This window comes from Carica papaya, chromosome 4 (assembly GCF_054855325.1).
Source record: "Carica papaya isolate Zhongbai chromosome 4, ASM5485532v1, whole genome shotgun sequence".
Taxonomy (NCBI): domain Eukaryota; kingdom Viridiplantae; phylum Streptophyta; class Magnoliopsida; order Brassicales; family Caricaceae; genus Carica; species Carica papaya.
Genome location: NC_142312.1, coordinates 6231289 through 6248130, shown reverse-complemented (window position 1 = coordinate 6248130; position 16842 = coordinate 6231289). Strand labels below are relative to the sequence as shown.

General features: G+C 35.2%; 1 protein-coding gene across 1 annotated transcript; it reads left to right on the top strand.

Moving 5' to 3' along the window:
• The first annotated feature begins 2895 nt into the window (after positions 1-2895).
• Positions 2896-6714, top strand: LOC110817476 (acid beta-fructofuranosidase-like). The gene is given in 8 exon segments (XM_088218173.1): positions 2896-3547; positions 4015-4023; positions 4695-5551; positions 5697-5858; positions 5946-6181; positions 6322-6409; positions 6497-6647; positions 6650-6714. Coding segments are annotated over 8 exon segments (1986 nt in total). The 5' UTR covers positions 2896-3129.
• The last annotated feature ends 10128 nt before the right edge of the window (positions 6715-16842 follow it).

Here is a 16842-nt window from a genome sequence, read left to right as displayed (position 1 = left end):
TATACCAAACAGACAACATATAGCACCAATATCTCGGTCATTCAATCCATAATCAATAAAACAGTAAAATATGCACACGAAACTATAAAATGAAAACATCGAACCTCATGCTGTATTTAAAACTATAAAACATGTCAAATAACAGTTAACCGACAAACACACTAGACTCGGGCTCCATTAGCGACCTTAAGCAATTTCACACATTCGTTGATTCATGAAATACCGTTTTATCATTTATTGGACTTTAAAACCGTGATAGGAAATAGAGTGAGGGGTCCTTACTCGTTTCGGGGTCCGAACACGGCTTCACAGTGCGCTTGCAGGCTATCCCTAATTTTCCCTGAATTTCCTCGGGGAACTGAAACGCACTACTGGTACCTGCACGTGTTCCAAAAAAAATTCCAAATTAGGCCCAGGGCCCCTTTCGGCCCAAATCGCAACTCCGGCACGGCGGCTCCGCCGTGCTCCGGCGACGGCGCCACCGCTGGCGGCGGCGATTTGCCTCGGGTTGGCTGTTTTCGGCCGTTTCTGGCCTAATTCGGCCACACTCGCATCGGTCCCTGCAAGAAAACAACCCTAGGGCCCTCGGGGGGCCAAAAAATCACGGAAAAATGGAGCTTACCGGCGGCGGCGCTCTCGGGTGCGACGGCTCTCCGGCGAGGTTCGTGTTTTGGTGATTTGGCTCCGGTCAACCTGTAGAGAAAAGAATGGTGATCACGGTGATATAAAAATTGCATCAAACGGAGGTCGGGAAGGGCCTCATCGGAGGCAAAAACTGAGAAGGGGGCGGCGCCGCTGGGCTTCGGCCGTGTATTCCGGCCGTTTGGCCGGGATTTTGGCTCTAATTTGGCCACAGGAGGAATCAGCGTGGAAAAACGAGTCGGGATTACGAAATTTACCTCGATCAGCGGTCGAAAATTCCTCCGGTGCGGCGGCGGGTGGCGGCGGCTCTCTAGCGAGCGGCAGGCGGCTAGGGTTTGTGGTCTGGTGTGGGGGTTCTATTTATAACCCTTTGCCTTTTGATCTCAGCCGTCCATTTTGTTTTAATCTGGGCCGTCCGTGCGTTTAAATCTAGGCCGTCTGATCACACGCTTGATCTGGGCCGTCCGATCGCGCCTACGCGGATCGCCAACGTGGCCCTTTTTGGAACGATGTGGTCTTGCCACGTGGCAGGTCCCGGTTGGCCGGGACTGCTGACCGGACCTGCTGACGTGGCTGCCGACGTGGCCTCCTTTTTTTTTTTTTTTTTCGGCCCTTTTCCGGGCGCTACATCAAAATCCCTAAGTTTGGGGAGATAAAAGCATTAAAAAGGTACAAATTTAGCGAACGATGTTGCTATAGTTGGTGACAAACTCGTTTTGAGGAAAAATATATTAGTAGCTTATATATTATGAGAATGTTATAATTGTGAAGATACATCACTTATTAGCAAACATCTAGTATATAGATATATTTTTCTAGGTAACCAACACAATAAAATTTTTCTTTTCTAAATAATACTTATTTGAATTTTACTATTTGTACTAAAGATTTTGTATTATCAACATGATGTGTCTTATAATTTTTTTTTGTTTAAAAATTTAGCTATTTCTTGTACCACAGATTATTAAGGGAATAATTATTTGGTTTCTTAGTACTTCTTTTAATCATATATATGTATCATCCAAAAATCTATATAGACTATGAAAAAAAAAAAACAAAATGTATATTCTATTATCTCTTATATACATAATTAGATTTTGGTTAAGTTTGTACTTGCTTACAATTCAATAAGTAATCTCTTAAGGAGATATTGACATTACATAGTTCATAAATTTTTATAAACAAAACAATAAATAAGAGTAAAATGTTTAATTCAACACTAAATTTGAGCAAAGTTTTGTACCAAACATAATTTAGAATTTGAACATTTCAGGTAAGAAAATGATTAATAATCTTGAAAGCTACTATCAATCAAATTTTTATGAATAATCTTGAATTCTATAGTTGTGATTTTCTTTTTTATTTTTCGGATTCTAAAATTTGGAAATCAAATTTCAAGGTAACCCTGGGTAGAGAGAAAAAGTAGGGGGGTTTTGAAATTTGACATCCTTAAATTTCTTTTGGGAAATTTTTTACCAAGATAAATTTTGAAAAAAAATTATATATTATGGTTTGACCAGTGTTGAATGAATATAGATTTTTATAATACATGAATATGTATGGCATGAGTTAAATCATAAAATAAATTGGACAATAATATTTTAATAAATGGGTTCTTGCATTGGAAAATAGGCACGTGGCCTTATGTTTATTTATTTATTTTTTCTTTTCTTCTTGATTTCTCACTTATAATTGAGTACATATAGAGTCACATGGGTGATGAGTCACGAGTGGGACACTGTACGCAACAAGTCTTCTGGAATTGTAATGAAGTTTTAATGGATGGATAATTGGATATAATCCAAATTAAGTGGTAATTAATCTCTTATTTTTCTTAATTTTAATTACCAATTAATAAAATGGATAAAAGGGTTTGGTACTAAAACGGACATAACTAATTTCTGATTTGAGAGAATGACAGAAATGATTTAAGCGCGATCATGTATCAGCAATTATTAACTGTAATATTACTGGCGGATAAGTATTATTTAATTATGATTAAATGTATAAAAAGGGTGGTTAATTAATTAATTAATTGTTAGATGAACAACAGCAGAGATGCGCCTCATGTTCATGTTAGTAGCTTGTGACTCATCGAGGATTGAAATCATTGGCCAGAAAATTGTTACTGCGGGGCCCACCTTCGGATCATAATGCAAAATAGGAAATTACATACACTACACCTCATTCACCAACTTACACTCCCATTTTCCTATTTTTCTTGTCTCAATCTTCTTCCCTTTCAAACTTCAAATTTCACATTAAACAAAACAAATCCTCTCTCTCCATCTCACCACCCCATTACCAGTTAATGTAATTAAATCATCTCCTATATATACATTCCCACACCAAATCACTTCTTGCACATTACCCTCTCTCTCCCTCTCTCTCTCTCTCTCTCTCTCTCTCTCTCTCTCTCTGTTTTTACAGTACTTAATACCTTGTTTCCTTTCTTACTCTTTCCTTGTCTCTGCAACTCTGTCTTTCATGGATACACGGTTGCCCATTTATGATCCTCTCCCCGATGGGCCGCACTCCGCCGGTGATCCGCCCAATCCTCGGCGACCCATTAAATCTTGCCTCGCTATCTTCTCTGGGTTCTTACTTGTTGCCTTTTTAGTCGCTTTTTTCGCCTTTTCTAATGTCCCGGGTTCACTTAACGACAGCATTAACGAAAGAGAGGCCCACACAAGCCAGAATGGAGCCTCATTGTCGTCGGAGTCCACCGAATCCTCCAAGATACTGCGACCTGGGTCTCGCGGCGTCTCCGCCGGCGTGTCGGAGAAGACCAACCGGCTGTTGTTCGCCGGAGTGGAAGAGTTGAAGGAGTTCCCTTGGAACAATAGCATGTTGTCGTGGCAGAGAACGGCCTTTCATTTTCAACCTGAGAAAAACTGGATGAACGGTACGGCCGTTCATTGTTTTTACTTTTTTTTTTTTTTAGAGAAAAGTTTTTAATTTTCAATCCAACAGTTTATAATCTTTTTTCCCTGTTTATTTTTATTTCAACTTTTTTTAAAAGAAAAGCGACAGAGGAATATTCAATGTCGTACCATTCTCTCTTTTTATTTATTTATTTATTTTTTTAACTCGAAAGTTCAAAAACTTTTCTCCTCTGAGAATTTGAAAGAAAGTTCAACTCGCGGCGGTTATATCTAATATTATATCTAATATACATTCACATAGTATGTATATACTTGTGTATATAAATATATTCAGTAAATAGCACATTTGATGAGCACGAAACTGACTTGATTGCCGAGAATCAGACGTCTTATTTATTCAGTAATGGGCGCTAACTCTCTCCCCTTGTTTTTTCAATTGTTGGCTCCTGGTGTTCGGCTCGGGGAATTTGATCCGTTTCACTTTCAGATCCTAATGGTAAGACCCTACTATTTTGAATTTTACTAATTGTTGAACTTATCTTTTCTGCTATTTGTGGGTTGATTAGGATAAACTCGGCCTAATAATTTTCAAATTCGTGACATGGAAAAATTTTGACTTTAAAACCAATGACTATTAAAATTGTTTGAATGTTACAAAGTCGGCTGTGTCTGAAAATAGAATCCACCGCCAGCGAAGTAAGAAATTTTAGAAGCTAAACTTCAGCCAAAACTAATAAAATTCTACGACGGACCGAGTACAACTTCAATTGTTGCCTTAAAAAAACGAGGAAATTGAGTTAAAGAATAATCACAGGAGGTCGGTGCTTAAACTTTACCTCGCCTTGTCCTATTCAAATTTTTAAGAACAAACCATGTGTACGGGTAGTATTTTCAGAATCTGCCTTTTGGAAGTATTAGATTGCTCTCTTTTGATCAAGTGTTCATATGGGTTTTGAATTTTAATTCTTTAAAATTTATGTTTTACTCGCTACAGGTTATTAGACCAAAGAAAAACTGGTTTCTCCTTGAAAGCATATGGTAATTATTTGATAACCATTTCAGAGATAATGGGTGATATATTTAAGTCCTAGAGAAATTAACGATTATAGTATCAAATTTCATCCATTTTTCCCTTGTCTCTAAATTTATCAAATGTTATATATTCAGGTCCAATGTTTTACAAGGGATGGTACCATTTCTTCTATCAGTACAACCCAAATGGTGCTGTGTGGGGTGATATTGCGTGGGGACATGCTGTTTCGAAGGATTTGATCCACTGGCTATACCTGCCAATAGCAATGGTCCCTGATCAATGGTATGACTCAAATGGTGTCTGGTCTGGATCTGCTACCATCCTCCCAGATGGCCAGATTGTTATGCTATATACTGGCTCAACAAATGAATCAGTTCAGGTGCAAAATCTGGCATACCCTGCTGATCTTTCTGATCCCCTCCTCATCAATTGGGTCAAGTACTCTGGCAACCCAGTTCTGGTCCCTCCACCTGGCATTCATTACAAGGATTTTCGTGACCCAACAACCGCTTGGTTGACATCAGAAGGGAAGTGGCGTATTATTGTGGGGTCTAAAGTTAACAAGACCGGCATATCTTTAGTCTATGACACCAAGGACTTCAAAAATTTTAAGCTGTTAGATTCAATCCTTCACGGTGTCCCTGGCACTGGCATGTGGGAGTGTGTGGACTTTTACCCTGTCTCAAAAATAAGTCAGAATGGACAGGACACATCGATGAATGGCCCTGAAGTCAAGCATGTGCTCAAGGCAAGCTTGGATAATACTAGGAATGATCATTATGCAATTGGGACTTACTTCGACAACAAAGCCACTTGGGTTCCTGATAATCCTGAGATGGATGTTGGAATTGGTCTGCGTTATGACTATGGGACCTTCTATGCATCCAAGACCTTTTATGATCAGGATAAGCATAGAAGAATATTGTGGGGTTGGATTACAGAGTCTGACAGTGAAGCTGCTGATGTGAAGAAGGGATGGGCGTCCCTTCAGGTATGATAGTTTTCGAGTATCAATCTTACTTTACTATTTGCTAAGGGTGAGAAGTTGGATAAATGGTAAAATCCTTTAATAGATTGACAAACCAAAAGTTTTGCATTTAGTTCTATTTGATTCTAATTCTTGTATTATGTTACAGTGTGTTCCTAGGACACTGGTTCTTGATCAGAAGACTGGTGCCAATCTACTTCAATGGCCAGTGGAGGAGATTGACAGTTTGAGACTAAACAGCAACGAATTCGTGAACATCAAGGTGAAGCCAGGCTCGGTGGTTCCACTTGATGTTGGCCCGGCCACCCAGGTATATTATACAGTCACTCTGCATTTCCAATAAGTTTGATCAGATGAGCAGAATAACTTACTAGAAAATTTCTTGGCAATGTAACAGTTGGACATTGTGGCTGAATTAGAGCTAGATAAGGAGGCTCTGGAAAGAACCACTGGGCAAAATCATGAGTACAGCTGCACCACGAGTGCTGGTGCTGCCCAACGTGGTGCTTTAGGCCCTTTTGGTATTCTGGTTCTTGCCGATGAGTCACTCTCGGAGCAGACTCCGGTATATTTCTATGTTGCCAAAGGAATTGACGGCAGCTTCAAGACTTTCTTCTGCACTGATAAATCAAGGTAAGCATTATAATGTTGCCCTCTAGTGCTACTGGTCTTTCAATTTATTTGAGAACCGCTAGTTAATCTCTCAATTAAGTAAACATGATAAGGCAAATGTTTTCGAAAAATGACTGATTCATCTTTTAACATTCTTCAAGGTCTTCTGTTGCAACTGACGTCGATAAACATGTCTATGGCAACCTTCTCCCAGTACTAGAAGGTGAAAAGCTGTCTGTAAGAATACTGGTAAGTTGAGCTAGATTTTCCATTTTATCTGTATTTTCTTTGGATAATTCAAATTAAACATAAATGCAAAAATATGAAAATGTGCAGGTGGATCATTCAATAGTTGAAAGCTTTGCACAGGGAGGGAGGTCTGCCATTACATCAAGGGTTTATCCAACAAGGGCAATTTATGGAGCTGCTAGAATCTTCTTGTTCAACAATGCCACCGACGTCAGCATTAATGCCTCTCTCAGAGTCTGGCAAATGAATTCTGCATTTAATCGTCCATACCCAAATGTTCCACAAAACAAATGATTTTTGTATAAATCAGTATCATATCATGATTTGATTCTGTATAAATCAGTTTCATATTATCATTTGGTAGTTCTTTCAATATTCCTGTAAAAAAGAAAGCAGTATGATCTCCTCCAAGATGTTGAAGTTAGCATTATTTTTGTAGGCTGGAGAACGTGTAATCAAATTATTCTGAGAATTTGTTTATAAAGAAAAAAAAATTTCTTTTGATAAAGTTTTCTACTTTCAAAATTTGTTCATGTCCCCAATCCATTGATCCAAAAAATGAGCTAAAGATGACTTTCCATAACTTCATGTACAAGTAACAAATGATGTTTTTAAATGCATGACACATGATTGGTACATTTCAAAATTCATTATGACAAGAATCTTTGAACCTCTGCAAACACACAGAGCCCTCAAATTTCTAAACATTAACTCTTGTTGTCTCTTTGCGTCACCCAGTTCATTGAGTATGTTGTTGCACCCTCTTTGATAATGATCCCCTTGGTCATTGTTGTAACTTAAGTCTCCTCCTTCATTGATTTTCCCTCTTGCAAATTGTTGTAGTTTACATAGGCCAAAAAAGTCTTTACGGAGAAAGATGTTTATAAAGTTACGGATGGTTTGAAATTAATGTTAAAAGAAGTCACGTGTTACGAACTTGATACATGGTTTGCTTCTATGAAGATAAATAATTAGGGTTTATGAGAAAGAGAAAGAGAGAAACAGAGGGGTTTAAGGGAGAAAGAAATAGACTACTCAGAGAAAGAAGAAAACCAAGAGAGAAAGGATAGAAAATTTGATAGAGATTATGAAAATACACTCAAATAATTCATTTCATGCTTATATCTATGAAAGTTTGTGATTATATACAAAGAAGATGACCAAAATTACTCTTAATTTATCCTATTTTGCGGAAAACCCGTGAGCCAAGTTCACAAGAACACTAAAGCATTGTTTGGATGATGATTCAATAATGATGATATGATTTTTTCATGATTTTTTTTTTGTTTGCATTTTTAAACATATAATATAGTTTTTTAGTGGTTGAGCCATGATTTTTTTCATATTTTCAAATCACTAATTCAGTAGTTTTATGATGATTTAATAATTTTTCCTCTTTATATCCTTAATGTTTTTTATTATTTACAATATTACTTTCCTCCTTAAATTTTTCTACCTGACATTTCTTCTTATATTTTTTTTTCTTCTTTTCAAAATATTATATATATATATTTAAATATATATATTTTATTATAAATATGTATTTATATATTCAATTAAATTCATATATTTCTATTTTTAATTATATATATATTTATATATTTTATTATATATGTATATATGTATTTAATTATTTAATTATATATGAATATATGTATATAATATACTTAGATATATATATATTTTATCATATATATATGTATTTATGTTTTTACTTATATATTATATATGTATATAATATTTTAATTATATATATATATATCTCTTTAATTTTATATATATGTATATATTTAATTATTTATATTTATATATCTCTATATTAGTATTATATATTTTTTTAATTTTTTTCCTTTTATTTTTCATTTATACTATATACAATAAACTATGGGCAAAATAAGAAATTTGTTCAAATATACAACTATATCATCTTATCAATCAAAACAAAAATAACTGCGATTATCAGACATTAATAAACCATCATTCAAATATGGTTAAATTTAAATATTAACACATACCTGACCGTACCTGACATTAATGAACCCTCCTACAAGTCATCCAATCAGAGTGTAAGCAGTAGAAATGCATCTGTCGGGTTCCAAAAAATTCTAATTCCATTTATCTTACATACCCCTTCAGATTGTCATCTACATCCTCGAAATATAAATATGATGGCTAAGATCTTCTCCTCAAAGAATAAAGACATGTGTCATATCATCTAGCTCAAAAAGACCACGAATCCAATGTTTTCTCGATCATCGCCACATGTTTTAATCTATTGGAATATTCCTTTAGATGGTTTCATTCCCTGCAGATGCTTTCACTGCTTTCCTCATGCATCCTTCATGATCCTCTGTTCTCTTGCTCATTTTCTTACGAGTGTAACTTGTTCTCAATAATACCATCCCCTTAAGTCTCACCAATACTCTACCCTTGAGTATCAACCTTGTTTTCAAGGTTGAGATTAAGCTTCTAAATATTGAATGTCAAGAATTATTATTATTATTATTATTATTATTATTATTATTGTTATTATTATTATTGTTGTTGTTGTTGTTGTTTTTGTTATTATTATGTATTTTTCATTAATTTTTTATTTTTATTTTTTTTATTTCTATATTTTATTTTTATTATATATTTTTTCAACTAACATTAATACTTTGACAATCTTCATTTTTCCTTAATCAATGTTATTAAGGGGAAATGAATTATGAATATCTAATCGAGCATTCCTATAACTTACTTTAAAGATATAATCAAAGGTTCCTTTAGTCAACTTTTGTAGTGTTCTAACACCATAAATGGATTTATGTGCCGAATCATCAGTGGAATGCTCAATTTCTGGCTTAACAAATGTTTTTTTAAGAAAAGCTCGACTAGTTCCTATAAATGGATTTTTCTTAGTCACAAGAGAAGCCCGATCCATCATGTCCAATGACATGAACTTCTTCTTCTTTTTCTTCTTTTTTTTTTCTTCATCAATAGTGGGGTTTGAACTAGTTTGGTTCAGTGAACTAATCAGATTTAAACTGAATTTGGTATGACCCTATATTTTCTCAATTGATTTAGTTTTTAAACCAGTTTAGTTCAAACCGGGTTTGGTCTAGCCGTAAGATTTTTCAATTGGTTTTAGTTATTAAACCGATTCTAGGGATTTTTCCTTTCAAAATTGGTTCATCTATTATTTTTTCACTTTCTTCGCACCGCATAGGGAAAGACAAAAATCCCTCTCTACACATACACAAAGCCACAACAACAACCATTAGTTTCACGACATTTAGAAATGAAATATCACTGCCCAATAACTTAATCATTAGACCCTGTTGTCATTGTATATAGTTAAAGAGCATTGTGGAGTAGTCGACAGTCACTATTTTTACAAAATCCACCATCATCACCTTCACATAGGATTTGAAACACGGCTTTGATACCAAGTTATTACGTACCTAATACTATAACATCCAGCCATAAATTAAATAAAAGGGGATGCAAATAATTAAATAAAATTGGAATTAGGATTTAAATGAAAGAATTTAAAAAAATTTAGGGTTTTTATTTAATTTCAAGGGTTTAAATGAAACTAGGTAAAAAAAAGGAGGGTAGAAGCATAAATAAGTGGAAGTGAAAGAAGGAAAAAAGAAATAAAAAAATGGATGGTCCTGATCGAACCGTCTGAGAAGATCAAATGGCTGAGATTTTATTGAAGATGAATGACTCGAATCGAGTTTGTGAGATCTAACGGCTAGGGGAATGGGTATAAAAGGGAAAAAGATTAGGGTTTTCTTCATTTAGCAGAGAAGTCAAAAAAGAGAGAGAGAGGAGAGATGAGTTGATCAGGTGAGAGAAAGAGAAGAGAGCTGTCGAACAGAGTGAGAGCTGATTGGAAGAGAGAAGAGAGGAAAGGAAAATGAAGGTTGGAGAAGAGAAAATGAGAGTGGAAGGAGGAGCCAAGAACGGCCGCTGCAAGAAAAGGAAAGAAGAGAGAGTGGTGGAGGCAAGAGAGTGGCGGAAGCCGAACTTCAAAGGAAGAAAAAGAAAAAGAAATCGCGTCAAAACGTCGTGTGATGGCGAAGACCGAGGCGCGTCAAGACGCCATGTGATGGCGAAGACCAAGGCAAGCAAGGTAACATGTTTCGTCTTTTTCATATTTTTTCCCTTATTTTTCTTCAATCTTTTTCTATTTTATACTAACTGATTTGTAGGCATAAAATTTTTCATTCAAATCTCAAGCAAGCAAGGTGAGCCATCGAGTAGCACGAGAGAAACTATATGGAGTCAAAATTGAGGCCAAATCGCACCATGCCGAGAATGTAATCTTTTGTTATGTGTTTGTTTGGCTGTTGAGCGACGGGAGGCGGGTGGTCGGTGTCGGGCTAGCTGTGCAAGCTCAACTAGGTCACCCACCCGCTTGGGAACCGAGGAGCCTTTTTTGGGTGTGGGAAACTAACCCACCAATGGAAGCCAAGGGGCCTTCCTCATGAATGGAAACCCGATTCACCCAATCAGGAAGCCAAAGAGTCTTTTTCAGGTACAGAAATCCAATTCACCATAGGAGAAGCCAAAGAGCCTTCCTCGGGTACATAATCTGATATTTTTGGGTATTTCATTGGGTTGTTATTGAAATTCATGATTACAATTGAAATTAGCTTATGTTTAGTGTTTAAATTACAGTACTTAATTTGTGTTGTGCGTATGCAGGATATTAGGACATTAAGCAGATTCGGAAAGATTGTCGCACAAAAGAGTTGTAAGTATTTCTGATTCTGAACCTAGATTAGGATTTTAGAATTATGAATGTACTTTATTAATTTTGTGGTGTATTTTAAAATTAGAACAGATATTGACATAATTTTTGATGAAGAACAGAATCCAGACCTATGACAAGTGGACCCTAAACTATTGAAAATTATGAGGAGATGGAACCAGAAAACAAACTTAGGACTGAGGGATACATAAATTGTGATAAGAAATAAAACTTAAATTAAAAGGAATCACCTATAACGCGGAAGATTGAGAAAAGAAAATAGAATAACGTAAGAAATAATTATGGTTGTGAAACGATCAAATTAAATGAAATTTAAGAGAAAAATAAGAATAAGAGAGAAGTAAATAAGAAATTAGAAACAAGATGATGCGAAAGATTAGGGTATGAATCCTGAATACCTTCTCGTTTAGTCTGTATTGAGGAGGGGAGTATGTGTATGTGGCTGAAATTCAACGGGCATGGTGAACCTGTACATGGATAAAGTTTGAAACCTAGTCCAGACGTAGATAGGTATTTGTGAGTGTGGATCACCTAACAAACATAACTGCTAACTGCTATGGCTATTGTGAAATTTTGTGTGTGTGTGTGTGTTATCCATGCGATGGAGGGATTCATTTTACCTCTCCTCGATGACGACATAAACGACATCGCGCATGAAATCTTAAAGATAAAACCTTAGAAATGATCTTTTGAGTGTATATATATGATCTTTCGCGTGTATATGGTTATATTTTGAAGTTATGATTGATATTCGAGTGTATATGCAACACCCAACATTATATATATATATATTTTTTAATAAATATAACTATTTATTAATTTATTTTATTTTATTTTAATGAAAAAAATGGTAAAAAATTAGTTAAGGATTAAATTGAAAATAATTTTGGGAAGAAGGGGTGAAAATTTGGGTTCTGGGGGTATTTTTGAAAGAAAAATCAGAAACCGGATGTCAAAACGCAATTTAAAAAATTTGCACCACTCAGATGCCCAGTCAGCAGCCCCAACCAATCAGGACGCGCCAAGTGGTAGAGGCACTAGCACAGGAGGCCACGCGGGGGGGAGTCATGTGGGCGATTCGCGTGCGCGTGATCGAACGGTTGAGATCCGTTCTCGCGTGCACGGACAGTCCAAATTGAATCGTGCACGGACGGCCCAGATTGAATCGCACATGGACGACCCAGATTGAATTGTGCACGGACGGCTTAGATTGAATCGTGATGAACGACTCAGATTTACTCCCTATTTAATCGCGATCGGACGATTCAGATTAAAAGCGATGGACAGCCTAGATCAAAAGCGGATGGGTATAAATAATCTCATCCACACCCAAATCCAAACCCTAGCTGCCAGAACCCCTCGCCGGAGAAGACAGCCCAGTCGCTAGGGAGCCGACCTCTGCCACCCGCCGCCACACTGCAACTTTTTCTGACCGTCAAAAAAGGTAAAAATTTTCTCTCTCGCACGAAATTTAATTTTAAACCCACCCATAGCCAAATCGGAGTGAAAGAAATGGTCAATTGGCCGAAAAATGTTGCCGTGAAAAATTTCACAAACCGCCTCCAATGAGGCCCTTCTCAATTCCTGTTTCGCGTAATTTTTTCACCGTTGTGATCACCATTTTCTTCTCTATAGGTTGATCGGAGCAAAACACTTAACCGCAACGTGAGCCAGAGGAGCCACCGCATTGGAGAGCCCTGCCACCGGTAAGTTTCAATTTTTTATATTTTTTGGGCCAACCAAGTTCTCTAAGTATGTTTTCTCGCCGAAACTAATGCAAATTTGGCTGAATTCGGCCAAAAATGGCTGAAAACAGCCAACTCGATGTGGATCACCGCCGCAAGTGGCGTCGCTGGAGCACGACGGAGCCGTCTGCTGGATTTCTGAAATTGGCCGAGCAAACCCTGGAACTTATTTTTGTTTTTATTTGGGACATTTGTAGGTACCGTAAGCGCATTTCAGTTCCCGAAGAAAAATTTAGGGAACCTAGGAACTGCCCTTAGGCGCAGTAAATCATTTAGCTTTTCTGTGTCAAATCAAGTAAGGACCCCTTACCATATTTTCTATCATGGAATTGAAGTTTGAATAAATGATAATACTATATTTTGTACAAATTAAATAGATGTGCATAATTAATTACGGATTGCTAATTGAGCACAAACTGGACATTGTTCTATGTTGATTTCTGTTGATTGATCTTGCAGTTTAAAAGTATGATGGTTTCTGGTTTATCTATTTTATGGTTTAAATGCATGTATTATTGCTTTACTTGACCACTATTTGATTTTGGGATATAAGATATGATTGCATTGCCGGATACATGTTTATTTGTTTATGTAATTATGTTTGATTTGGTAACGGAGACTAAGGAAAAACAGGAAAAATGTGTGATCTAATAAACAGATAAGAAGACAGTCTCACTAGATATCCTAAAAAATAGTGGACGGACCGGGTTCATAGGGAACCCTACCATGAACGTTGTCTCATACCTGACAGGGTATAGGGACTTGGTAATTTAGTGCTCGTACCGGATGGGATATAAGGACAGCCCACTTCACCCTAATATCGGATGAGATATTGAGGTTTAATATCTTGGTGCTCATACCGGACGGGGTATAGGGTCGACTATGTAATTAAGACTGTTAAGGAAAAAGGGTTCACGTATAGTGGAGACACCCTTATGGATCCCCATGGATACTAGTAGCCTGGTGAAACGAGAAATGATTATGATTTAGTTTATTGTTAATGAATGTGAATTTATGATATATTCTATGTTGTTGATTGTACATGAAGTTATGATTTATATGATATTATTGCTTCTATAATTTATTTTCATAAATTCCTCAATGGTAAGTAAAAAGGTAAGTGGTTTTATTTTTAATAAATGTATTAGTTTAAAATTAGTGCTCCATCGGTTGTTTTTGATTTTCTATCAACCTTTGCTTCTGTGTCGGTGATATAATGTGATGTCCTTACTGGGCTAGTATAGCTCACCCCTTATTTAACCATTTCAGATCAAGAGGATCTGGTTTCCGAGCCGATCCGCAAGAAGATTGCGAGTATATGCTAGATACTTTATATTTTTCTCATTTTTTGTGTTTCTTTCAGAGGATTCATTTTGTAATGTTTGTTTAGTACTTTTAAATTATTGTGTAAGGGATGTAAACCTTAACCTTTTATTTCGCTTCAGCACTTAAATTATTATATATTTCCTTTTAAATTTTCAGAGTCGTTACAGTATATATATTTTTCTAGAGTATGTGGATATATTTTGAGAATTATAAATAATATTCGAGTGAAATTCAGAAATCTGATCAGAAACTGTGAGAATGGCAAAAATAAAAAATAAATTTTGTATTGAAACTATTCTTATTGCATTCGTCTCATATTGTATGTTTGCATGAAATCTTATCTGGTTTAAAAGAACAGAAATACTTATTGAGTTGGTGAAATTCATTAAATTTTACCCTTATATTTTTCAAAAGAGAAAGAAGAGCCGAAATAACTGCCAAATGAGTAAAACCTGTAAAAAAGTTCCGATTTATGTACATTTTGTTTATATTTTAGAAAATTTATTTTGTTTTGTTAAATTCTAAATTTTGACATCATGTTCTATATATATAACTACTGTATATATCATATGAGATGTTCAGTTGTATGATAATTTTGAACTATGCATATATAGATTTTGTGGGCCAATTGTATAAAAATGGCATGAATAGGAATTGCACATCATATCAAGTTTGAGGTGTTACAAATACATTGTTCTCTTTTATGAAGGTAAGTATTTCGGGTTTATAAGAAAAATATAGAGAGAAAGAGAGAAACAAAGGGGTTAGAAGGAGAAAAAGATAGACTACTGAGAATAAGAGGAAGAAAATCGAGAGAACAAGATAAAAAATTCAAGGAGATTATGAAAATAAAGTCAAATAATTCATTTAATGCTTATGTATTTGAAAATATGTGATTATATACAAAAAAGATTACCAAAAGTCCTATGAATTTACCTCATTTCGTCAAAAGCCTAAGAACCAAGTTTAAAGGAACCTTACGTGCAAAAATGCAGCTATCAGGTTCTAAAAAACCCTAATCCCATTTATCTTAAATATCCTTTCAATCATTGTCTATATGTCTTTGAAATGCAAATTTGATGGCCAGGATCTTTTCTTCAAATAACATAGATGCGTGCTGTATTCTCTAGCTTGAAAGGTGTCATGCATCACATGTTTCCCTTATTGTCGCCACGTGTTTTAATCTTTTAAAATATTTCTTCAGATAGTTTGATTCCCTACATATGCTTTTATCGTTTCCTCATGTACCCCTCGTAATCCTCTATTCCCTTGTTCATTTTTTCATGTGTGTAACCTATTATTAACATCATGGTGTGGGCACAAATCTTTTACCACAAATGTTAAAAAAGAAAAGAAATCTACGATAATTCATGAGTTGGGGATTGACACTGAATATGGATATTGAGAATTATGTCCAATAGTGGAGGTCATTCATAGATATTAGATACTTAGAGAAAAATATACAAGAGAGTGATACCAATACAGTAGGTGCACAAGTAAAGTAGATGTATGGGTACCACCTTACAAGTGTACACCTATTTCAACTTGTGTGCTCCCATAATGGAAGTAATCATTGAAATCGAGAAAAATCTCACAAAAGAAAAAGAAAAGCTACTCAAATAAAACCCTTAAAGAAACAATTTGAGAATGAAAAACAAAAATTTAAAGAGGTTGGAAAATAAAAGAAAATACTAGCAATAACTAAAAAAATTCTAACACGGTGGAAATGTGCCAACCTACCTAATATGCTCTAATTGTTCGCAAATAAGTTGAGGTTAAGTTATTTTAAATTTTGAATCTTTACATGTTAGATTGGTTTTGAAAGACTAGTCCAAACCTGAACAAATTTAAATTAAATATGAATACTAAAAAAATAAAATCATAAACTATATACTCCTCTCTCATCCACATGAGACACCACTCTCTAATTTCTCATCTCTAGAGTAGCTCACATGTTGCCGTGTTTCCTCTTTTTCTTTACAAAAATGCATCATTTGACTCGTCTATGTTGCATAATCTCCTCTCTTTTTCAACCTTCTCTTCAACTCTCGGCTATGTTGTGTTGTTAACTCTCTTCTTATTCTCTTCATAAACACATTGTCAAACCAACCATATCATCTAATTCAACTACATTTCACTCCTCTCTTCTTTAGCTTTTCTTCTCTGCTCTTTTTATGTGATGTCACCTACATCATCTCATCTTTTTTAGATACCATATAGATGTAACATTCAAATAATTGGTCGATTTGATTAGAATTTTACTAATAACCTTAGATTGGTTGTAAATGGACATGCCTTTTATTGACGGTGAATTTAAATTTTAAAGAAGTCACTTCTAATTTAACTACTTATTTTTCTTAGAAATTACTCTGTATATGAAATGAAATATGTAATAAAAAAGAACATTAATAGAAAAATTTATAATTACATATTTTTTTGTTAAACTAAATTTTAAAAAAAATTAGAACACTTCTTGTTAGAGCTTAGTATATTTGTTTTATGCGAAAGTGAAGTGAAAGACATAAAAACTTCAAAGAAGTTTATATTATATATATATATATATTAGAATTGCTGGTGAAAAATGATTATTCCTATTATGA